This window comes from Rana temporaria, chromosome 2, assembly GCF_905171775.1.
Source record: "Rana temporaria chromosome 2, aRanTem1.1, whole genome shotgun sequence".
Taxonomy (NCBI): domain Eukaryota; kingdom Metazoa; phylum Chordata; class Amphibia; order Anura; family Ranidae; genus Rana; species Rana temporaria.
In genome coordinates, this window is record NC_053490.1 from 458,561,902 (window position 1) to 458,586,697 (window position 24,796).

The following is a 24,796-nucleotide window of genomic DNA, read 5'->3' on the forward strand; positions in this document are numbered from 1 at the left end:
TTTTGCGTAAGATTTCATCTTTTATTGAGGAAGAGAATACAGAATCTCTTAATCCGCTATATTCCAAGCTGCATAGAGAGGCTGAGAAAATAAAAAAATGGAAATCTGTTATTGAACTTGAAATGAAGGAAAAGGAATCAAAACTACAGGAAAAAAGAAAACTGTCAGATGCTCAGCAAAGGATCATTAAAGAGTTGCAAATTGAAAATGAAAAGTTGAGACTGAATATACATGATATAATAAATGAAAATGAAGACTTAATAAACCAGTAAGCTACAATAAAAATTTTTTGTATTCCTGTTTAAAAAAAAAAAAAAAAACACATTGCTAACAATAGATTCGTAAGACCCGTTACACTGCGGGTAGGCTGGCTTTTTTTTTTTTTTCCTCCGTACATACCGAGATCTCCCCGTCTCGTCCCTTGGCGGTGGGCGTTCCTAGTTGATTGACGTTCCTCGGACGGGCGCATACGTGACGTCACGACTTTCCGAAAGAAGCCGAACGTCGCTGCGCATGCGCCGTATAGAGCCGACTCTATACGGCGCCTGCGCAATGACGTTCGGCTTCTGTCGGAAAGTCGTGACGTCACGTATGCGCCCGTCCGAGGAACGTCAATCAACTAGGAACGCCCACCGCCAAGGGACGAGACGGGGAGATCTCGGTATGTACGGAGGAAAAAAAAAAAAAAGCCAGCCTACCCGCAGTGTAACGGGTCTTACGAATCTATTGTTAGAAATTTGTTTTAGGGGGAACCACCGCTTTAAGGACCACCTCCTGTAAATATACGTCAGCAGAATGGCACGACTGGGCAGATGTATGTACCGGTACGTCCTGTACATCTACCCAGCTGTGGGTCGCGGGCGCGCGCCCGCGACCCGGTCCGAAGCTGCGGGACCCGATCGCCGCTGGGTTCCAGCGATCGGTCCCCGGAGCTGAAGAACGGGGAGAGCCGCGTGTAAACACGGCTTCCCCGTGCTTCACTGTGGCGGCTGCATCGATCGTGTCTCCCCTTTATAGGGAGACACAATCGATGACGTCACTCCTACAGCCACACCCCCCTACAGTTGTAAACACACACTAGGTGAAACATAACCCCTTCAGCGCCCCCTATGGTTAACTCCCAAACTGCAACTGTCATTTCCACAATAAACAATGCATTGTAAATGCATGTTTTGCTGTGAAAATTACAATGGTCCCAAAAATGTGTCAAAATTGTTCGATGTTGTTCGATGTGTCCGCCATAATGTCGCAGTCACGAAAAAAAATCGCTGATCGCCACCATTAGTAGTAAAAAAAAAATTAAGAAAAAAAAAATTAAGAAAAATGCAATAAAACTATCCCCTTTTTTGTAAACGCTATAAATTTTGCGCAAAACAACCGATAAACGCTTATTTTTATTTTTTTATTTATTTTTTACCAAAAATATGTAGAAGAATACGTATCGGCCTAAACTATTTTTGGGGATATTTTTTTTTTATAGTAAAAAATATGATTTTTTTTCAAAATTGTCGATTTTTGTTTTATAGCGCAAAGAATAAAAAACGCAGAGGTGATCAAATACCACCAAAAGAAAGCTCTATTTGTGGGAAAAAAAGGACGCCAATTTTGTTTGGGAGCCACGTCGGACAACCGCGCAATTGTCAGTTAAAGCGACGCAGTGCCGAATCGCAAAAAGGGGCCTGGTCCTTTACCTGCATTTTGGTCCGGGGCTTAAGTGGTTAAGGCTTCTTTCACAATTCTGCGACTTGGCACTGCAGTCACATAACCCCATGATTTTCAATGAGTACCATTCATATCTGTGCGACTTCAAAGTAGCCCCTGCACTACTTTGGTCTAGATCTCCAGATTACACAGGCATTGCTTCAAGTTGCATCAAAATTGCACTAAAAAATCCTAGCAAAATCGCGCAACTTTCAGGTGGCATAAGTGGGAAAGGTGCCTTACTAAGACAGTTAGTTGGCAGAGGGTGCGATCATAACCACTTGTCATTATGTATGTAGGGAAAGTTGTCAGCACCTGTAATGTACGGGAAAGTAAAGCGTAGGTTGTGACCACCTACCTGTAGTATGTTTGTTAGATGTTAGAGTTGCTCCGTTTGTGTTTTGTTATTCTAGGTGAAAGAGAAGGGAAGGTTTTGGCTCCTTTGTGCAGCAGAGCAGCACCACTTATTTTAGCCATAATTAAAATGTTTGGGAAATGGCAATCTGTGGGCTTTGCATGCAACAGAGATTTTCTATCCTTGCTAAATTGCTTGGTAGGTCTTCTCCATGATGAGTCTTATCTAAGCGCCTGGAGGAAGAAAAGTCGGCACGGCAAATAAAAGTATGAAAACTGTCTGTAATGAGCAACTTATGTGTCCATTAAGTCACTTTATTAACACCTTCCTGCCTGTAATATGTAGATTTTGTTAAAGGAAGGTCACAGTTAGGTGGCTACAGTCCTGCATGACTGCACTGTCACTGAGAGCTCTCATTCTTTACTAAATTCCCATTTACATCTCTCCTCTGTGAAATGTGTTTCCAGAAGAACTTTAACCTTTACTCTCAGATTTCCATTTTATGTTGTTGTGCCCATTCACATCTGAGCCGTGTTATTTTATTTACTGCTCTTAAAAAAAAAAAAAAAAAAAGTACACGGGCATGGAACATACTTTAGTAACCCTATCACTGACGACTTGACTCTAGCCCTGAAATCCATGCCGGCGGGGAAGACGCCAGATGACCTTACTCTGTTCTATTACAAAAGTTTTAATGCTTGTTGGCCTTCAGATTTGGGACCGCTTTCAACTTCATACTTCAGGGCCACCGTCTTCTGATAGAGACCTCCAGTGCATATGTTATGATCATCCCAAAGCCTCCCCCCCCCCCCCCCCTCGCTTCCTCGATCTCTTGCTCTGCACCAGCTACAGGCAGATTTCTTTGCAGAGTAAAGATTTTAAACTCTTTGCTAAGATTTTGGTGCCATTCACCTGCATTACACTGTTTTTTTGTCTGGCAGAGAGGCGAGGGACTATTGGAGCCCTGAACCGCATTCATTTCTGTAACTCCAGCTCCTTCATCGTTCTTGCTCTCTATGGATGCCGAAAAGGGGTTTAAAGGGTGAGCTGGAGGCTCATGAAACATAACCTTCTACTTATCGGAATTGGTGCCAATATGGTGAAATGAATCAACACTATATACGAGAATACAAAGGGGGCTTTCAAGACCAACGGGTGCTCTCCTTCACCCTAGCAAATGGGACCCAACAGGGCTGCCCCCTCCTTCACTCCTTATCTGTATACTTACCCTAGAACCCTGCTCTGACACATCAGACTGAATCCTGACATTAGAGGAATGCGTCACCAGGTTCTTGTGTCGTTCGAATTTTAACACAAAGACCTGCTGGAAGGTGCTCATAATTAGGAAGGTGCAAATGGGTCCTTGGAGCTGGTTCATTGCGGTTCATGCATATTTTTTTGAATGGGCTGCCTAATGCACCACAACGAACCCAAAATTACACTGCATTTCTGACAGCGCAATGCACGGTAGTGGGTTACTATGCATTGCTGTGTGTTGTAATGTTGTTTTTGGGTGCCATTCATTGTGTATGGCACCCAAAAACAGCATTACAACGCACAGCACACCAGCATAGAGAATTTGCATTGCCACGCTTTTTGGTAATGCATTACGGCGGCACAATGATATGAATGGACTCGAGGGGTTGTTTACATCAGGTGCATTGGGACTGTGCTGGGCAGCCTTGCCCATTGTAGTCCCAACACAAGATGGGGCAAAATGCTTTGTTGCCTATGAAAGAAGCACTGTGGTGTGTGTTAAATAAAGTAGTGCATGCAGTTCTCCTTTCTAGCACAGTGAGTTGCAACACAAACTGCCTCGACAGGGTTGTGTAAATAGGACATAATAAAGTGTGTGTGTGTACATATATATTATTTTTTTTATTTTATTGTTTAAGTGCAATGTGCTGTGATTTGTGAATCGGCACTGTTTCTTTCCAGTTCACACGAGCAGCCATGTGCACAGCTTGGCTGCTGGTGGGAATGAGCCCTAAGGGCTTTGAAAAAAAATGTAAGTCAATACTGCGCTAGTTAACCATTTGCTTGCAATCACCTGCACCATTGCTGTTGAAGGTGATTGTTATAAGGCAGCTAGTCAGTCTAGGGCAGCGGTTTCCAAACTGTGGCCCAAGGGCCGAGTGTGGCCCTTTGCATGCTTTTATCTGGCCCTCGGGGCACTATTCCTCCCACCAAAACAAGGCTCTATTTCTTTCAATGACCCCCAACGACGGGGCACTGTACCGGCCGCTGTCCCCCAACGACGGGGCACTGTACCGGCCGCTGTCCCCCAACGACGGGGCACTGTACCGGCCGCTGTCCCCCAACGACGGGGCACTGTACCGGCCGCTGACCCCCAACGACGGGGCACTGTACCGGCCGCTGACCCCCAACGACGGGGCACTGTACCGGCCGCTGACCCCCAACGACGGGGCACTGTACCGGCCGCTGACCCCCAACGACGGGGCACTGTACCGGCCGCTGACCCCCAACGACGGGGCACTGTACCGGCCGCTGACCCCCCAACGACGGGGCATTTTTTTACTCCCATTAATACCGGGGCATTTCTATGCTCACTGGCCACAGTCTGACCCTCTCAATGTCTGAAGGACTGTAAACTGGTCCTTTTTGTTTAGAAAGTTTGGAGACCCCTGGTCTAGGGTGAAGTGGTGCAAAGAGAATTTCCTAGCATATGGCTGTCATACATGCTATAATAATAATCCCCTTGTTTGGATTTCTGTAATGTCTTCTGTTTAAACTTTACTTGTACCATGTGCTTTGTAAATGTTGTGACGTAATATTAAATGGATGCTTTAGCCTACCTATTAACTTTGAATGGTGCATGTTGAGGTGGCCACCAAGTGATTTTTCATGTGATTTATCAGGTTATACAGGCTATTGGATGTTAACATTCCGGTTGAACCACTTGTATGTCTATTGGGCTACTGTGATACGTTCGTTTATACCTCCTCTATTGGTAGCGCACTCTTTGTAGCCCGTAGACAGATTGCTCCTAAGTGGACCTCTCCCTATCTGAGTGGATTTTAGATCTCAATAGGATTATTCTTTTTGAAAAACATACATACTCCCTAAGGAATTCCATGAGTAAGTTTGATGCTACCTGGTCAAGATGGCTCCAGTCCATGACCTAGGTATCATGTAAACCAATAGGTACTATGTAATAGTGGATACTGTTTTCTGCCTATTTATTTATTTTATTTTATTTTATTTTATTTTATTTTATTTTTTATTTATTTATTTTTTTCATATATACTCCAAGAGCAGGGTGGGGGTTTGTGGTGCCTTTTTTTGTTGTTTGCATATATATAAAAAAAGATTTATCATGTGAATGTACATGTCCAGCCTATGGAGGAAGGAAGGGAGAGCCCTTGGGCAGTGGCTTTAAAGGAGAAAACAATAGTGATTGTTGAGGGAATATCCAAATAGGCTAAACGCTTTGCGCAGAACATTCTTGGGCAGTCACTACATGCCAGGGTTGGAGGGGCTAAAGATAGAACATTGACTATTCCAACCAGGGCTGTGGAGTCGGAGTCGAGGAGTCGGAGGAAATTTTGGGTACCTGGAGTCGGCAAACAATGCACCGACTCCGACTCCTACTAAATTTAGATTGGAATAAAAAAAAAAAAAAAGCAAGTTTAAATGTCCCAATTCACAAAAAGTTATAATTAATGACTTCTCTACTGTAAGAATAAAGACCAATGCATGCAGTGCCTCACGTAACCGCAAAACGAACACGTTAAGTGACCGTGAAGAAGCATGCTTTTCATGTGCTTCACTATATGGCACGCAACGCACAATTAGGAGCGGCAATACTTATACTTTCCATAGTGTTGTGTTCTGCTTTTACAGGGAACGCATGTTGGAGAACCAGTAAGTGTCCAAATAAAAAAATTCCAACAGGAGTTTTATAAAGCACTAAAAGAAGTTGAAAAGTATGATCGCTCATCAAAACTTACTGTTGAAGAAGCCATCCTTGTTTATCCAGAGATCCTTAGTGATGTGGCCAGAATAGTTACTGCAATGCCACCCACCCAAGTCAGTGTCGAAAGATTATTTTCAGCCCTAAAAATAATAAAGTCTGACTTAAGAGCCTCTATGAAAGAGGATCTGGCAGAGGCAATTCTCTTCCTTAGAACTCTACATTGAATTGATTTGCATTTGCTAAGCCTAGAACTACATTTCAAGATTAATATAAACCATTTCTAGGTTTTACAGATTTTGTTTTTGGTTCATTATAGATAAGCTTTGTTTTTGTTCTAAAACAACCAAATAATGTGGTTTGTATTTTTGAACTGGTAAAGATCCTGTTCCTGATATTTATGCCTGCTGCTACTATCCAGCCACTTGATTGTTTTCATTGTGTTTGTCTTTTGCTTAAACTGTGCAATACAGTAGACTGTTGGCTTCCCAGCCAATAGTCCTGTGGTAGGTTGCGTTTCTTTCCCTCAAGGAATGTATAAAATACATTCGCATATTAATACAGAGGAGTCGGAGTCGGGGAGTCGGAAGTACATAAAACTTCGGAGTCGGAACATTTATCTACCGACTCCACAGCCCTGATTCCAACTGTACCCAGCATCTTTTCACTTCATTGCATAAGGCTCAATTCACTGCCACGACCTGAAAGACGCGCGACTTTGCCAGGCGACTTCGGTGTGACTTGGAAGCACCTTCAGGGAATACCTTTTGTAATCTTCCTGTAATGTCGGATCCAAATCACATCAATTAAGATGAGTATCCATCTTGGAGGCAACTTCCATTAAAGTCTATGGGCACAAGTCTGATAGAAGTCACCTTGGAGTAGTACAGAAACCTTTTCGAAAGTCGGAGCGACTTCAGTAGTGCTAATTAAAGTGGATGTAAACCTGATTCATGAAATTTGAGCTGGGCACATATATCTCGCTAACACAAGTGGATCAATCAACCGTAGTCAAAAGATGCCTCTCTTCCAGCGCACATAGATAATGTATCTTGTAGAGAGAAGGATTTCAATTGACACAATAGCAGTTAATGTGAAATATACAACACTAAACACATATATGCTTTAAAATACATCCTATAGCATTAGCAGCACTGCTTAGGTGTATTCTACCCTGTGTGTCACTAATTTATGTAGTCCACATATTCAATTGTCCAGGGCTCGACAAATCCAGGTCGCCATGGCGACTAGAAATAGTGTCCTGGCGACTTGGCTTGGAAGGTGGTCAAAAAAATAAAAATTTTACTCCATAGGACCGTCGCTCCGCGGACTAGGCCGAAGTCGCGGCCTCGCCTAAAACATCCTGCTCCCCGCGTTCTTGGGAAAAGGCCGCGAGTGGCATCTGCCGCTCGTGGCATTTTCCCAGGATCGCTGCGGGCAGGATGTTTTAGGTGAGGCCGCGTCTTTGGCCTAGTCCGCGGAGCGCCTTTTCCCCAGGATCTCGGCGGACTAGGCCCCCACCTCCCCCGCCGCTCGATCGCGGGAGGCCCGTGATGTCCGGTAATTGAGGCTGCGGCTTTGTGGCCTTGTGAAGTCCCCAGCTCTTCCTTGTGTGAGCTGGCGCCATCTGGTGGTGGCCGTTGGTATTACAAGTTAAGCATTACAAGTTAAGCAGCAATGCTAATGTCATTTTTCACTATTTTCACTGCCATCTTCTTCCCTCTAATGAGAACCCCCAAACATTATATATATATATATATTTTATCCTAACACCCTAGAGAATAAAATGGCGATCGTTGCAATACTTTCTGTCACGCCATATTTGCGCAGCGGTCCTACAAGCGCCATTTTTTGGAAAAAAATTACACTTTTTTTAATTAAAAAAATAAGACAACAGTAAAGTTATCCCCATTTTTTTTAATATTATAAAAGATAATGTTACGCCGAGTAAATTCATACCCAACATGTCACGCTTCAAAATTGCGTCCGCTCGTGGAATGCCGACAAACTTTTACCCTTTAAAATCTTCATAGGCGACGTTTAAAAAAAATCTACAGGTTGCATGTTTTGAGTTACAGAGGAGGTCTAGGGCTAGAATTATTGCTCTCCCTCTACCAATCGCGGCGATACCTCACATGTGTGGTTTAAACACCGTTTACATATGCGGGCGCCGCTCAAATATGTGTTCGCTTCTGCGTGCAAGCTCGTCGGGACGGGGTGCATTTTCTGGCTCCTAACTTTTTTACCTGGCTCCTTTGATTCCAAGCAAATTTGTCAAACCCTGCAATTGTCCAAGATGAATTATAGACACAGTCCATAAACTTAGTTTGTAAAAGGACGTCCAAATTCAACCACCGTTTCCATCGCCACACCTCGTGAGACCTCTCCCCTATGGTATTGAACTCGCCAGAAAGACTGAATATATACGCCTGTGATGCACGCCGTTCTTTGGATCCAAGATCGTCCTTTCAGCTAAATGTCACTCGCGAAAAATAAATATACACTTGGCCTAATTCCTTTTTAAAAGATTTATTGTAAACCAATCCCCCCCCCTTACAAATGTGCACTTGTAAAAGTAACTATGATAAAAAGCATTAAAACATGATCCAGTTCAGCTAGCATGTAAATCTCTCACCGCTCCACAGATACCTCGAAGAGTGGTGTTACCCAGGCACATATATCTGCAGTGTTTTCTTATCGCTCTACATCCCGTGGCTTTCTCCTGCTCTGTTCTTCTTCTGTTATCAGCATGATAACTTCTGACAAATTCTCCATCAACTGTGCTAAAACCAGGCTGAATTTTGTGTCAGGGATTGATGCTATAAGTAGATTAGCAGAGAGCTGGTCTATTTACAGCACAGCTCTGCATTGTTTGTTCCTTGTTCTGCCTATGTGGAGAAGTGGTATGTGCCTTTCCTCCAATCGGCTGTCTCACAGTGTATTGCAAGAATCCACACCAACAGGTGAATTTGTCAAGAGAAAATTCTAATGTAATGTGCACTTTCTAAACCGTATATAAAGCTGAAGACAGCAGATATAAAACTTGCGTAAGGAGATTTGTTTCATCTCTGTGTATCATCTGAGGCTGTTCACTTCACTGGGTATACATCCACTTTAAAATGTCTCTCATTGATCATATGTCATGTGACTTGGGGGTATCACAAGTCGGATCCCAAGTTGTGGCAGTTTGAACCGAGCCCTGATAGCATATGTAACTTTTGGACAACAAACATCTACTAAATTCTGTTTGGTTTAAAAAATGTATTTACTTTTGTTATTTTAGAGTTCCTGACCACTGCCACACTGAAATACAAGGTCCTAATGAGTGACACTAAACATAGAAAAAAGCACTGAAAAAAGATCTTGCTTGTAATCGTATTTAAAAGTAACTTACGTTGGAATTTTGTTTCCTGTTAAGCTACCAGGGGCGATATCGGAGGCAGACAAACTGCACATGTGACTTGCAAAGCATTTTTTTGGGCACAACTGCTGCCTGTGTGTAGAAGGGCTGAGCTGAATAAAACTGTCAATTGGGGGTTTTACTTTTTAGTAGGCCAGCTGAGGAAAGGTGTAATGTGGATTTTATGCTGGCTTTTTGTTAGACAACTGTTTGTTGTAGGAAGCAACATTTGAACTTTACTTATTAGTGTGCAGCACAGAAAAGCCGCCTTAGAACAGAAGGTATTCACATGTCTCATTCCATTGCGTGTCCTAAAAATAAGAGGATTATTCTTTGTTTTAGGACAATGGGAGGAACTATGCAAATCATTACTTTATTATTGCAGAGCAATCTATTCCAAACTGCATACAGTTGTTTCAGTCTTTTTGACCATCATCATTGCCGTGTATGCAAACCATGACTTCCATTGAGCAGGGCTTGGACCCGATGACGCATGGCTCCACACACAATGGCCTGCAATGTAGAAGAGTCTTCCTATTTTGGGGATATGTGATGGCATGAGAGATGTGAATACCTAATGCCGCGTACACACGACCATTTTTTTATGGTCTAGAACAAAGTTTTTTTCAAACCGATTATTGTTAAAGCGGGGGTTCACCCGAAAAACAAATTTTTAACATTAGATTGAGGCTAATTACGGAAAGCACAATCGGGTGTTTTTTTAAAAATCAATGCAGTACTTGGAGAGAGATGTTCTCCACCGCTTCCGGGTATGGTCTGCGGGACTGGGCGTTCCTATTTGATTGATAGCCTTTTGACCGTCGCATACATCGCATCACGAGTTGCCGAAAGTAGCCGAACGTCGGTGCGCAGGCACCGTATAGAGCCGCACCGACTTTCGGCAACTCGTGACAACTATGCGACCGTCAGAAGGCTGTCAATCAAATAGTAAAAGTTTTAGTAAAAGTTTTGGGAGAGACGATTCACGCTTTTCAGTCTGTTACAGCGTGATGAATGTGCTATCTTCATTACGAACGCTAGTTTTACCAGAACGAGCGCTCCCATCTCATAACTTCTGAGCATGCACGTTTTTTTCATGTCGATAAAGCCTACACACGACCATTTTGTACGCCGTGAAAAATGGCGCAAAAATGTAGATATGTTATAAATTTTTAATGCCCATTTTTAACATTGCGAAAAATGATCTGGAGCCCACACACGATCGTTTTTAATGACATTAAAAAAAGACATTTTTCACATCGTGACAAACTGTCGTGTGTACGTGGCATAAGGCTTTACTGTGATATGCACGGATTCCGAAGGAGGGCTTTTTGATTGCTTTAATCCCTTTACACCAAAACCTGTATGGTTATACTATAAGATTTCATATTGAAAAAATCTAATAATTATTAAAGTTGATTTTTAGGCAGATGTTAACATAAAGCTATATTAAAGTTTAACTCTCTGGAGTCTTCTTACCCCCCCGATAAGTCATGTACTTCTCCTTATGCTACCAAGTCCACAAAAATATTTGTCAGGTCCTTACTCCTCACGTTTGTGCCGCAATCTCTATTCTTCACAGTGAAGAGTTTATAGTTTATACTCTGATGCTACAAGTGTTGGAAATAATATTATTAAGCCAAATGTGATGGAGGCTGCAAAGTAAAGCCTTATTCAACATCACTAATAGATGACTATCTTGGAACTAGTATGCAGCTTGTAAGTCAGACAGTGGTGGCTGTTAGAATACAAATGTTTAACTTTTTAGGGGAAATTTGTATTATGTTTTACAAAAACGTACCAAAAAAGGTATCATTCCATACATGCCCTCTGATCCCTCCTGTATTGAATTGTATTGTAACTGTACTGTCTTCCCTGATGTTGTAAAGCGCTGCACAAACTGTTGGCGCTATATAAATCCTGTAAAATAATAATAATAATAATACATCTTCTCCGTAGTGCATAATATGACATTACTATGCTTATAGTAAAACATATCTCTAAAATCTACAATGTAGACATTCTCTGGCATTGGCCAGTAAGAAACCAGTATTATCCTGCGAAAAAGTAGTATGGAAGAACATTACAAAACAACCTACTTCCATAACCCCCTCCGACCCCCGTGCAATACTTGTTTTGGTGTAAGGCTTAAAACTTGGAGATGCTTCCTCTGTAGGTGCCTGTAAAAGCCTATGGCTATGGAAATTTGTTAGCGTTTAGTGTCCTTGCACCAGTGTTAAAAGGGGTTGTAAAGGTTTGTGGTGTATGACATTTATTTATTTTTTTAAATAACATACTTGCCTCCTCTGTGCAAGGTTTTTGCACAGAGCGGCCCAATCCTCCTTCTGGCGTCCCTCAGCGGCCAGCGGCGCTCTTGGCTCCTCCTCTTCTCTAAAGTGCCCCCACAGAGAGCCGCGTTCTATGGGGGCACTGGTGCGGGCGTGGTCCAGAGTCCTGCTGCGGCGTGCTTTGACACGCCACCGACTTCGTGTCACTGGATTGAATTAACAGCAGCGGAAGCCAGTGGCTCCTGCTGCTATCAATCTATCCAATGAGGATCAGAGACAGCGGCTGGAGCTGCTGTGCTTGTCCCCCTTTGCTCTGGGGTGGGGGTGCAGAAGGTTTTTCACCTTAATGCAGCAGCACAGCCTGTCTGTCACCTGATCACCATATGCATGTGACTGGCAGTGGCTTGCTAGGGAGTGACACTGCAGCAAGGTGAGGTGTGACGATGGGACAAAGTGTCTGTGCCTGTGTAGCCATTGTGCCACAATAGACATCAATGGCACAGGGATACATAGATGTAAACAGGCCCTGCACAGGTTTTCAGTATTGTGAAGGAGGCCTTAATCTATGGGAAGGGAGGTTATGCCTATTCACTCATCTGCAGATTTGTTCATTCTTATTAATCAGATAATAAAATCAACGTATGACCACCAATGTACATGTAATCCTAAATCCTGCATGTTGTAACGATCTCTGTGCATGTCTGCCAACTAATGACAATATAAACGCATCTCCCCACACGCATACAACGTGTGTAATAGGGCTCCCAGGAATGTAATTTCCTGCATGTTTGATTGGCTCACTGATTTTCCCAGAAGTCTGCACATTAAGTCAGATTTTAGGCATCATCTATAACAAAAATTACATATTTGGCAAGATACTTCTAAAGGGTTAATTCTGTTCTAAATCCTAAAGTGATGCAGACAACACACTATTTTCCCCATTAGAACACTGCCAGTGCATCAGCTGATTGCTAATGAAAGTCACGCCTATTCAGATTTGCTCTGCACATTGACATAACCAAATAAACAGCTGTTCCTTCAAACCAACACAATTTAGGAGTCTGCAATAATGTTTAAAAGTCCCTGCAATGCACATAGTGACAGAAGGATTTTCACCTTAATGCATAGAATTAAAATCTGGCCACGTCATTCATTTACACAGCTCTGTGTGTAAATCGACTACAAGCCCCTATATCCTTTGCTGTTGTCGGCTTGCAGTTCTCAATGGTGCTGTGGAGAGCTGTGGTAGTTGATTGATTTCTTCCTGTCAGATTGTATCTGCCTGCCCGTATGGGATATACAGTACATAGATATACTGACAGATCTGAATTGTAAGGCTTTACAGGCTCCAAAACAAAAACAAAAAAAATGCTAATTGTATTTACCTGCAAACAAATGTGCATTGCTTTTTGCTTTTTAATCCATATAAAACAAGATAGCTTTATGGAAACTTGGTTTAAATGGAGCATATTGTAACACAGGCCAGTCAGATAATTAACATTGATCTGTCACTCTAGTTCATGTCAAGTTCAGGATTAGCATGGACTGTCTGGTAGCTGCGGGCTGTGATACATTTTAGCTTTTTTAAACGATGAATACAATTTGCAGTAGCTATAAACCCTCAGTGGATAATTTATTATGCAGGAGAACTACATGTTTTAAAAAGAACCTTTTGCCAGACCTTATTGGGTACTGCGTATGTCTATGAACTAATGACAGCTTTGGTTGGTAGCAGGTGCAGTATAGACAGCCGATAGGGACATTTGAGGTTATTGCAGTACTTATTATCTTTTGTATTTATTATCCTGCTGCTATTATTGGTGTGAAGTGTGGCAAGAATTCAGTTGATTCCTGTGAATGGATGTTCACGTGGGTTTGACAGTTGTCGCCGCTCCACCTTTACAAAGCAATGACAGGCTGAGGATGGCTGCAGCTGTCTGCCAGTGTTCAAATGTTATTATACTGTACATGGAGGAATTATCTGCGGTTATATACAGATGACCACCCCTGGATTTAAGCTGTTTGGATCCAGAGGCAACCATCTATCCCTAACCACAGCAAATCGCTCCTTGTTAGATTACACCCAAACACCAACAGATAGCTGCAGCCACTGTCAGCTTGGATGCTAGTCGCGTGTAGTCAGATGATGGAAAACCTCAAATAAGCTCAATATCTCTGGCAAGGTAGCTCCCACACAGCAAGGCTTTCCTCAATGGCCATCTGACAGTAGCTTAAAGCGGAGTTCCACCCAAAAATGTAACTTCTGCTTTAAAGGGGTTGTAAAGGTAAATAATTTTTTCCCCTAAATAGCTTCCTTTACCTTTACCTAATCTTTCGATTTTGCTTTTAAATGTCCTTATTTCTTCTGAGAAATCCTCACTTCCTGTTCTGTCTGTAACTACACACAATAATGCGGGGCTTTCTCCCTGGTGTGGAGAAAGCCTCTTGAGGGGGCGAGGAGGAGTGTCAGGACGCCCACTAACACACAGCTCCTTTCTCTATCTGCAAAGTGGAGAGTGTCCTGACTTGCCTGCTCGCTCCCTCAAGAGGCTTTCTCCACACCAGGGAGAAAGCCTTGCATTATTGTGTGCAGCATCGGTTCCCACCGTCTCTAAGACTGAGAATCGAGCAATCAGAAAACGCTGATCGCTCGGCTCTCAGAGCTCTGTGAGCAGAGAACTAGTGACAGTTGGTGACCACTCTCTGCTCCACCCACCTCGCTCACTGGAGTGCTAGGCTGTGGAGGGTGTGGCCAGCTCAGGCTCTCAGCGGCTCGCTAGGTGCCAGTCTAGGCACGTGGGCAGATCCCGACTTTATTGTCGCAATCTTGCCCCTGGCTGGACCGGCTCTGTGATGTCAGCTGAAAATGTGTCCCAGGAGTGCAGACGGAACTGCTTTCCTGTGTGTGGGCTTTGGCTGTAATTCTCCTTTTATTGCCATTACATAAATCACAAGCAGGTAGGTGGTACTTGTCAAATCTGTCCTATACAATCTGAAATTGGTCCCAGGACAGGTCCCACTCATGACCGCTCTCATATCACCTGGTGTCAAAAAAACAGGCCACCTGGAATTGCTCTTTATGATAACAAGTCTGACATGATGAATGTGATGCCTTTTATTTAATAATTTCTTTGCTCTCCAGTGAGCAATGTGTTACATTTGTTTTTCTAGCTAGTTGTGATTTGCTTCATTGCAAAATTCAGGCTTTTGGTCGCACTGATGGGCACACTGAGTTGTGGGTGAAGAGGATACTGTTGGTTGGAAGCTGTGATTCACACATAGTGCCTGCCTAGATTCAGGGGCCCCCAGGGTGTACAGGAATACATTCGCACACGTGTATATCTCTCTCTTTTTTTTTTTTTGTGCTCTGGGCAGCCAGCTGAATTATGACATTGACTGAAACGGCCTAGACACGTTCAATGCTTGAATGTACTTGCCATACACTTCTTTAACTTGCAGTTATTCTAACTTGGCCCATAATTATTTTTCTTTCTATGAATATAACTTTAAAACAGTTCAGCACCGCGTCCTTAGGAAACGAAAAATGCATACAGTATTTCAGATGAAATATTTTTACGTTTGAACAAATGGCATGCCTGATTAGGTAAAGTACAGTATAGAAATAATAAGTTGTTTTGCCTTTACAATGGAGTGCGGAAATGAAATGGTTGTGTAGGATTTTCGGAAAATCTGTGTCTCTTCTTTTCCTCATATACTGTGTCAAAGTAGTTCTAGCCCTTAGCAAATGTCATTTTATAATTAGGAAGCCTGAAAAACCTGTTGATTCAGTTTCACGTTTATCTTCCAACAAAGAAATGTTACTTTCTTCAGCCCGTAATGTCATTTTAAAGGCAGCTTTATTTGTAAAATGTAACAACATTGTTTTAATAAAAATGTATATTGCACCCCTGAAGGGTACCCAAATCTGTACTCTTCTTTTGACTACGAGTCACTGGAACAATGCCATGGGCACCTAGGGCCATACAACGTTAACATTTAGAAATCTGTGGCTGTATGCTGATACTTGCGATAAGACGGTCTGTGTCCAGGGTTGTATGTCCGTATGCATGCACGTGTGTACACAAGTACCAGCATACAGCTTTGTAAAGCTATTAACCACTTGACCTCCAGAAGATTTACACCCCCCCCCCCTTGACCAGGCCAATTTTTTGCGATCTGGCACTGCATTACTTAAACAGACATTTGCGCGGTCGTGCAACACTGTATTCAAATAAAACGTATGTCCCCCCCCCCCCCCACAGATGGAGCTTTCGGTTTTTGCACACAAAAAAAAAAGACCATATTGAAATAAAACCCTGTTTTTTTTGTTTGTTTTTTCTGATATAAAACATATCTAATAATAAAAAATATATATATTTCTTCATAATGATAGGTCAATATTTATTCTGCTACATATTTTTGGTAAAGAAAAAAATCCCAATCGGCGTATATTGATTGGGTTGCACAAAAGTTATAGCGTCTACAAATTATGAGTTATTTCTTTTTATTTTACTAGTAATGGTGGGGATCAGTGACTTATAGCGGGACTGCGATATTGTGGCGGACATTCTGACACTAACTGACACTTTTTGGGATTCAGTTACACTAATACAGGGCAAAACCAACTGCACAGAGGGGGAAAGTATAACATGGTTGTTTTTTTATTTTATTTTTAAAAAGGAGACTTTACAATCACTTTTTCTCAAATAACTTTTTATTGAAAGTAATTGCTTACAACATACAAAAGCATAGGATATAGCATGAGGGAAGATGTACAGAATAGGACACAAATCTGCAAACATTACAGACCTTCCAGCAATGAGAAGTATGATTTGTCGCTGCACTATTAAGCAGTAGTAAGCACATACCTGACGTTAAACCTGCTAAATCATAGAATGAATGAAAACTTATATAGCGCAGCACATGCGAACTTAATCGCCTCTGGGCGCTTGTTGTTCCTGTCTCCTTTGGTATCAAAAGAGATGAGTCTTGATCTTTCTCCTGAATGCTAAGTGATTCTCCTCCAACCGAATGCTGGTTGGTAAAGCGTTCCATAGTCTAGGCCCTTGGACCGCGAATCTCCTTTCTCCTTTGGACTTGTATCTGGCTTTGGGTATCTGGAGGAAATTTTGATTGGTGGATCGCAGAACGCGATTGGGATTATGAGCTTTTATTTTTTTGCATAGATAATGGGGAGCATTCCCATAGATACATCTATGCGTTAGACAGAGTGCTTTAAAAGTGATTCTGTCTTTTACTGGTAACCAGTGAGGGCTCTCAGTGAAGGTGAGATTGATTCCCAAGGTTTTTTCCCAGTCACAAGTCTAGCGGCCGTATTTTGAACGAATTGTAGACGAGCGATTTGGTACTTGGGGAGTCCGAGTTAAAGGGCATTTGCATAGTCCAATCTTGAGTTTACAATAGCTCCCACCACGACCGCTATGTCTTCCTTGGGAATAAAAGGAGTAAGTCTGCGTAGTAGGCGCAGCAGATGGTGAGATCCGCTGACTACTGACCCTATTTGTGCGTCCAATGTCATGTGAGAGTCAAAGATGACCCCGAGACTTTTGACTTTGGCGCTAGGGGTGATGATTTTGCCCAGAATGGGCGGGGGGGGGTCCAAGTTGTTGTAGGTTGATTCATATGCTTGGCGTGAAACAGGAGAAGTTCTGTTTTCTCTCCGTTGAGTTTAAGATAACTCTTTGTCATCCAGTCCTCTATCAAAGAGAGGCATGTCTCTAGATTGAGGTGATGATCCTTTTTATTGCAAATGCGGAAATATAGTTGCGTGTCGTCTGCATATGAGTGGTAGAGCAGTTTTTGACTGCTAATAATCTCAAAAAGAGGGCGAAGATAGATGTTGAATAACACCGGCGACAGGGGGGATCCTTGAGGGACTCCGCACGATACCGTGCGTTTCTCAGAAGTGAAAGGTCCTAACTTCACTATTTGCGATCGGTTTTCCAAAAAAGAGGAGAACCAAGATAAATCGCCTTCTGCGACTCTGGCTACTTCAGCTAGCCGAGTCAATAAAAGCTTGTGGTCTACTGTGTCGAAGGCTGCGCTCAGGTCCAACAGAACCAGAAGACAAGATTCTCCTTCATCCTAGAAGCATACATTAGGACTTTGCAAAACATTAAATACAATCACTTTTTAATTTTCTATACAGTCGGAGCGAATGAACTCCAGATGTCCTATATTTTGATGTATTTTTTAGGACAACCCCCTATTTTCATATAGTAATTTCTCATAAGGCACAGTTTAGTAAACCAATCTAATCTGGTGATGCACTGATGGAGGGGTAGGTTAGATCCATCCAAGTGCTATGGATTTCAATACCATAAAGAGTGTTTCTCTCAAAAGCATTCTCGTATATCGGGGCCAAAACTCCTCATCAAGCATTCTTAGAAGACACACCTCTGGGGTTAGGGGCACCAGTATGGAGAGTACTGTGGAGAAAACCTCTACAGCCCTTTGCCAATACCCAATTATCACCAGGCATAGCCATTGACATGAGCAATATCCGCTCTAAATTAGTTACACCTTGTGCAGTGTGAGGAAGGTATACGGTGCATAGCATGCAATCTGATTGGGGTCAGGTTTGCCTAGTGTATTGTGTACAGTTGGATCAGCCTATTGTGAACAGCAGTGGACACATACAAGAGGGAAGAGCAGGCTTCATCCCAGTCCTCGTCAGAGATTAGGAATGAGTCCTTGCCACTTAAACCCTGCACTAGAAGTTTGCATTGACAAATTTGCTTGGAATCTAGGAGCCAGCTAAAAAAGTTAGGAGCCAGAAAACGCACCCCGTCCCGACTAGCTTGCGCGCAGAAGCGAACACATACGTGAGCAGCGCCCGCATATGTAAACGATGTTCAAACCACACATGTGAGGTATCACCGCGATTGGTAGAGCGAGAGCAATAATTCTAGCCCTAGACCTCCTCTGTAACTCAAAACATGCAACCTGTAGATTTTTTTAAACGTCGTCTATGAAGATTTTAAAGGGTAAAAGTTTGTCGGCATTCCACGAGCGGACGCAATTTTGAAGCGTGACATGTTGGGTATGAATTTACTCGGCGTAACATTATCTTTCATAATATTAAAAAAAAATGGGGATAACTTTACTGTTGTCTTATTTTTTAATAAAAAAAAAAGTGTAATTTTTTCCCAAAAAAGTGCGCTTGTAAGACCGCTGCGCAAATACGGCGTGACAGAAAGTATTGCAACGATTGCCATTTTATTCTCTAGGGTGTTAGGATAAAAAATATATATAATGTTTGGGGGTTCTAATTAGAGGGAAGAAGATGGCAGTGAAAATAGTGAAAAATTACATTAGAATTGCTGTTTAAATTGTAATGCTTAACTTGTAATACCAACGGCCACCACCAGATGGCGCCAGCTTACACATGATTTTTTTTTTTTGCCCCCCTTCCAAGCCAAGTCGCCAGGACCCCATTTCTAGTCGCCATGGCGACCTGGCGCCCAGGATTTGTCGAGCCCTGTTCTAGTGGGACGGTCTTCAAAGTAGCATGCAACAGGTGGGAATAGATGTCTGAGATCAGTCCCTTTGTGACCCTGTGATCTCAAGATGCCTTCATCGGGTAGTTAGAGAACCTACTGCCAGTACTACCAAAGTGTGAGTGTAGTTGCAGATATCTATAAAAGGTTGTGTGCTAATTCGTATGTACCTTGTATTTCTGTAAACAAATGTATAGCGTTGTTATATACTTCAGCTAAATAAGTACTGACTTGCAATTTAATTTACTGTAGAAACCTATTTCCCTTTTCCTGTCCAGGTTTGTGCTCTCTGGAAACCTGCATGGTGGCTCAGTGGTGGCTAGCTATCCCTTTGACGATTCCAGCTCTCATCAGGAGACTGGCTTCTATAGCAGATCCACAGATGACAAAGTGTTCCAGTATCTGGCCAGAGCCTATGCTTCAAACCACCCCATCATGAAGACGGGTCACCCAAAGTGTAAGGATGAGGAAAATGAGGCTTTCCCTGATGGAATCACTAATGGAGCCCACTGGTATGATGTTCAAGGTATGTTACAGCATGTTCCTATGCACTGCATTTTGCATCATATTTTAAATGCAGCTATAAAATGAATATATCTCCCTTGCTATGGATTACTAAAGGACTCCTCTGGCCCTACCTGGGAGAATGGCGGTTTAAGTTTTGAATTATATTAATTATCTTTAATAGAAGAAAAAATAAAAAAGTATTGGGGTTATCACATATTTGCAGACACAGGAATACTGTAAATTACCCGATGTATGAATTGTGCTTTTAACACAAACCTGGATAATTCAAAACATTTTTTTTTAGGGAAATAGTTATACAGGGTCATCTGGATAATAATTCTAGCAGTTTGTTTCATCCTGTGTTCTCACTATTATTTGATTATCCAAAATGACAATGGATCATGTGGATCTGGTTTTTGATAATCCTATTTACTTTTCTGTGCAAACCCATTGTTATCTGATTTACAATACAGTAATTTATTTTGTAGTAAAGCTACATTAATTATCTCAAATTTTAGCAGTAATCTGTACAATTTACAGACTGTGGTCTATGAGCTTTTTAAAGGTACATCTCGGTCAAACCTAATTGTTAGATAATTATTAAAGCATATGCACACACCCGTGATCAAACATATACATAGACAGGCATGTGGATGCTAAACACAAAGGGCCAGATTCATAGAAGAAGTACGCCGGCGTATCTGCTGATACTCCGGCGTACTTTCAAATTTGCCACGTCGTATCTTTAGTTTGAATCCTCAAACCAAGATACGACGGCTTCTGGCTTCGATCCGACAGGCGTACGCCTTCGGATCGTAGGTGCAATACTTCGGCGCACGCTGGGTGGAGTTCGCGTCGTTTTCCGCGTCGGGTATGCTAATTAGCTTTTTCCGGCGATCCACGAAGGTACACGCGGCCGTCGCATTCTCTTACGTCGTCGCTAGTTGGCTTTTCCCGGCGTATAGTTAAAGCTGCTATTTCGTGGCGTATAGATAGACCTGCCATGTTAAAGTATGGCCGTCGTTCCCGCGTCGAATTTTGTTGTTTTTTGCGTAAGTCGTCAGTGAATAGGAAAGGACGTAACTCACGTCTACGTTCAAAAAATTACGTCAACGTCATTTCGCGCAAAGCACGGCGGGAAATTTCAAAACAGAGCATGCGCAGTACGTTCGGCATGGGGACGCGCCTAATTTACATGATCCACGCCCCCTACCCGGATCATTTGAATTAGGCGGGCTTGCGCTGGAGGGATTTACGCTACGCCGCCGCAACTTTACAGGCAAGTGCTTTGTGAATCAAGCACTTGCCCGTAAAACTTGCGGCGGCGTAACATAAATGCGATGCGTTACGCCGCCGCAGATGTACCTGAATCTGTCCCAAAGACTTTCTCAGAGACCCAAATACCCAGGATAAATCAAAATCGTAAGCTACCACTTCATGTGCATAAGTATTTCAATAGCTGTATTTTTAATATAGTGGTAATACACATATAGGCAATTATAATAAAATTCCAGTCTGGATGGCTAAACAAGATGTGCAATGATTAACACAAGCTATAAGAAAAAAAATGCCGTCTAACAAAGCAGCTGGGGGAGGACACCCTGTACAGACGGGGGTGGAAATGGTGATACTTTCAGGATAATAAGTCCTTTACCAAGTCAACATCCAAGTAATGGAGTATGCAAACGCATAAGGTGTATATTGCGTGTATGTGTACACATACTTTCCCTGGCTGGCTGTAGCGATGTCAAGCCAAGTGTTTTTTTTCTCGGCGCTTGTCTGATTTCACTTCCAGCCCACCTATGTATTCCATTGACTTGGGAATGCACTTATTGTGAAACGCCTATTCTTGTTGTGTGCCTGCTTACTATTTTGTTTTAATGTAAAATCGATTGTTAGACTTTGAATGGATAGTCTTCTGCTCTGGAAATTTCGCATTTTTTTTTGCCTGGCATACTTATAGTGCCCTAGTCCTCCCCAGTCTTTATTGGCAATATTATCAAATAATGGTCTGTTTGTAGTGCAGGAGCACTACTCTGAAGCCTGTGGAAAGCTTGGCGTTTCAGGTTAAACCCTCAATTAGAACGTTTAAATCCTGTTATACAAGCACAGAGACACGTAGTTCACAAATCAGACCCATCTAATGCTCTCTGTATTCTAGATATAGTGGACATATGGACTTTAGCACAGTTGTAATATTTCGTTGAAAGTTTTTTTTTTTTTTTATTTAAACTTTAGAGGAAATTTTAAAAGGTAGACAGTGTTGGTGAAGTAGCATTGAAGATTATTGAGGCTTTCTGTAGGTATGATGGCATCTCCCAGTCCTAACATACATAATTAAAACCCTGAGTCCTGCCTGCATGCTAGCTAAATAAAAGAAAAGTAACTTAAAGATCTGAAATAAAAATCTGAAAATATCCAAATTACATATAAACATATGTGATGCATCCCCCTTTTTTTTTTTTTTATAAATACATTCTATTTTTTGAGTTATACATAAGTTTACATAACTCTGCAATAGCACTAGTATAAATAGAATCAGTTATGCTCCATACAGAATAAACAGTCCATTTAATCACTGTCACCAAATAGAGGTAAGCGAATAAAGATCAATATTTAAGATCAGCAAACCCTAACAGCTGTAATCCCTAACCATGGTGAGTGAGTAACTTGTATAGCGCAGCAAATGCGAACTTAATCGCCTCCAAGGCGCTTGGAATCCAGCGTCGTACCGGTCTTTCAGAAGAGGTGGGTCTTTAGTTTTTTCCTAAATGCCCGATGGTTTTCCTCTAAGCAGGTGGTGGGTAGAGCATTCCAGAGCCGTGGTCCTTGGACCGAAAATCTACATTCTGCCTTCGAAGGAGAAGCTCACGTCTATACTTATCGACACCCACGTCAAATTTCTGAAGATTTGGGATCCATGAATAACCTACAATGATAATTTAAACTTGACCCCCCCCCCCTCCTCTTTGCTGCCCGCCGCAAATTCTGGCCAGTTATTCTGCTCACTTCACCCTTCTCTCTCTCCTCCTTCACCCTTGTCCTGGGTTCTAGAGTACTCTATTCCATCTACTGCCCTCATAAAGGCATACTCCCTTGTAGGGTAGATTATGCAGATGGAGCTTATCCCAGCCTGAATTACAGTTGAATATGTACAGTTACTGCTTTATAGCTTGTGATGTTATTTGCAGTGTTACCTCTGCTCTATTCAATCGACCTATTTTATACTGTTTTTTACTTTTATCTGTAACCTCACGGTTGTTGCATTCTTTACTTTATGTGACGGTCTTGCATACCTGGTACTAGTATTTAAACACCCAATATGTTTTATGAAACGGGTATAAGCTCAAATAATACGTAAAAGGTCAAAAATAATATTCTAAAGCCTCACAACAGCAAAGGATGAGTCCTGCATACAATATAAGCATTAAATCAATGTTGGGCTGACATACAGCAGAGGGGTAAGGACCTCAGACTATTAAGCTGCTGTATTACAGCTCTCCAACCATGAGACCAAACTTTTTCGTTTAAATTTAGAGGCACATTCTCTGCTGTTGTAAGTAGCCTTGTACAGGGGAAGGACGCAATAAACCAAAGTTTTCCAGCTAGTTAAGTTCGGTGATGCAGGAGATTTCCAGTGTAAAACAATTTGTTTTTCTTGCATAGTACAGAAGTATACCAAGTAATGTTCTAGTCGCCCTTATCAGGGCCAGGGATTCCACAAGACCCAACAAGCAGAATGTTATATCTTCTTGGCTGTGGTTACCTCAAACAGGAATTGTAAAACCTGGGACCAGTACAGCCCTATAAGGGAGCATATTAAAAAAATAAAAAAATAGGAATTAAATTTGCATGTAAGCTGCAGCATCCCCAACATGTGGTGGGATTGGTCAGCAGAGAATTGAACAGGCATACCTGGTGTGAAATAGTATCTACGAACACCTTTAAATTGTACGAGTCTATCTCTGGCGGAAATTAAGTGGCTAAATAGATACTACCATGTGTCATCCTAGGCATCATCTAGGGTGGGCAGGTCTACACCCCAACATTTATCTAAGCCACATGAAGTGGGTTGTTGCAAAGCCTTATACAGAGTTGAGTGAGCCTTAGATTATCCTTTTTGTAATGTAAAGCAGTTATGCACATGCAACAGTTCCCAGCTAAGAAATATTGGAAAAAGTTTGGGAGAGCTAAACCCCTGAGAAGACCGAGTACTTGTCATCAACGCATATAGGAAAGGTTCCGGTCTTGTATGAAAAAAATTCTGCATATACTGTAACTTTCTCCAAGTTTATGGATTGCAAGGCCTTTAATTTGTGGATGAGTGTGAAGGGTTACAGCAAAATAGGTTCCATCTGAGGTGATAGAGGAGAACCCTGATGAGTGCCTATCTTAACCAAGAAGGGAGTGGATACCATATTCCCTATTTTGATGGCTGCCTGAGGATGTTTATATAAATTGGAAAACCATTTCAAGAAGGAAAGGGCAAAGCCCATTCTCTCCAGCACCCTGCATCGGTAGTGCCAACTTACTAAATCTTTTACTTTATCCACCTGCTACCAAAATTCATGTGAAGTTTTGTCACCAGAACTTTGAGGATCTTTAAAGCCATATCCAGCAATGAAATGGGTCAATATGAGCCAAAACACAAGGGGTCTTTCTCGGGTTTCTGTATAAGGACCTGGTACATGTAGTCAGGGACTCTCGTTTGTGATATTGTGCATAGAGACTACAAAGAGTAGGAGTAACATATAGCATATACCACGCAGGGTATACTGTCAGGGCCAGGAGACTTGTTGTTAGAGAGGGACAGAATGGCAGCCTTGACCTCTTTCAGTGTTATAGCCTAAAAATTCTATGTCAGCCTGAGTTTCGCAGTTTATCATTTTACATTGTGCCTAACAAATGATTCATTCATAGTCCTAGGTTAGCCACAATGTATGTGGTTCAATACAGAGAGGCATAGCTGTATATTATATTTATACTATTGATTACTAAGGCTTCATGTACCCTACAGCTCCTAAACTTTTGCCGTCTGTGTGTTTTTTTTTTTTTTTGTCAAAGCTCCTAAACTTAAAGCGGTGTTCCACC

The 24,796-nt window shown here is 42.1% G+C and overlaps 1 protein-coding gene across 1 annotated transcript in view; it reads left to right on the forward strand.

The window, feature by feature from the left end:
* CPD (carboxypeptidase D) overlaps window positions 1-24,796 on the forward strand; it is a 131,746-nt gene that overhangs the window by 5,167 nt on the left and 101,783 nt on the right. Inside the window, exon 2 of the mRNA XM_040338577.1 lies at window positions 19,477-19,724. Within this exon, the coding sequence (XP_040194511.1) occupies window positions 19,477-19,724 (248 nt within the window). The remainder of the gene's footprint in view (window positions 1-19,476; window positions 19,725-24,796) is intronic.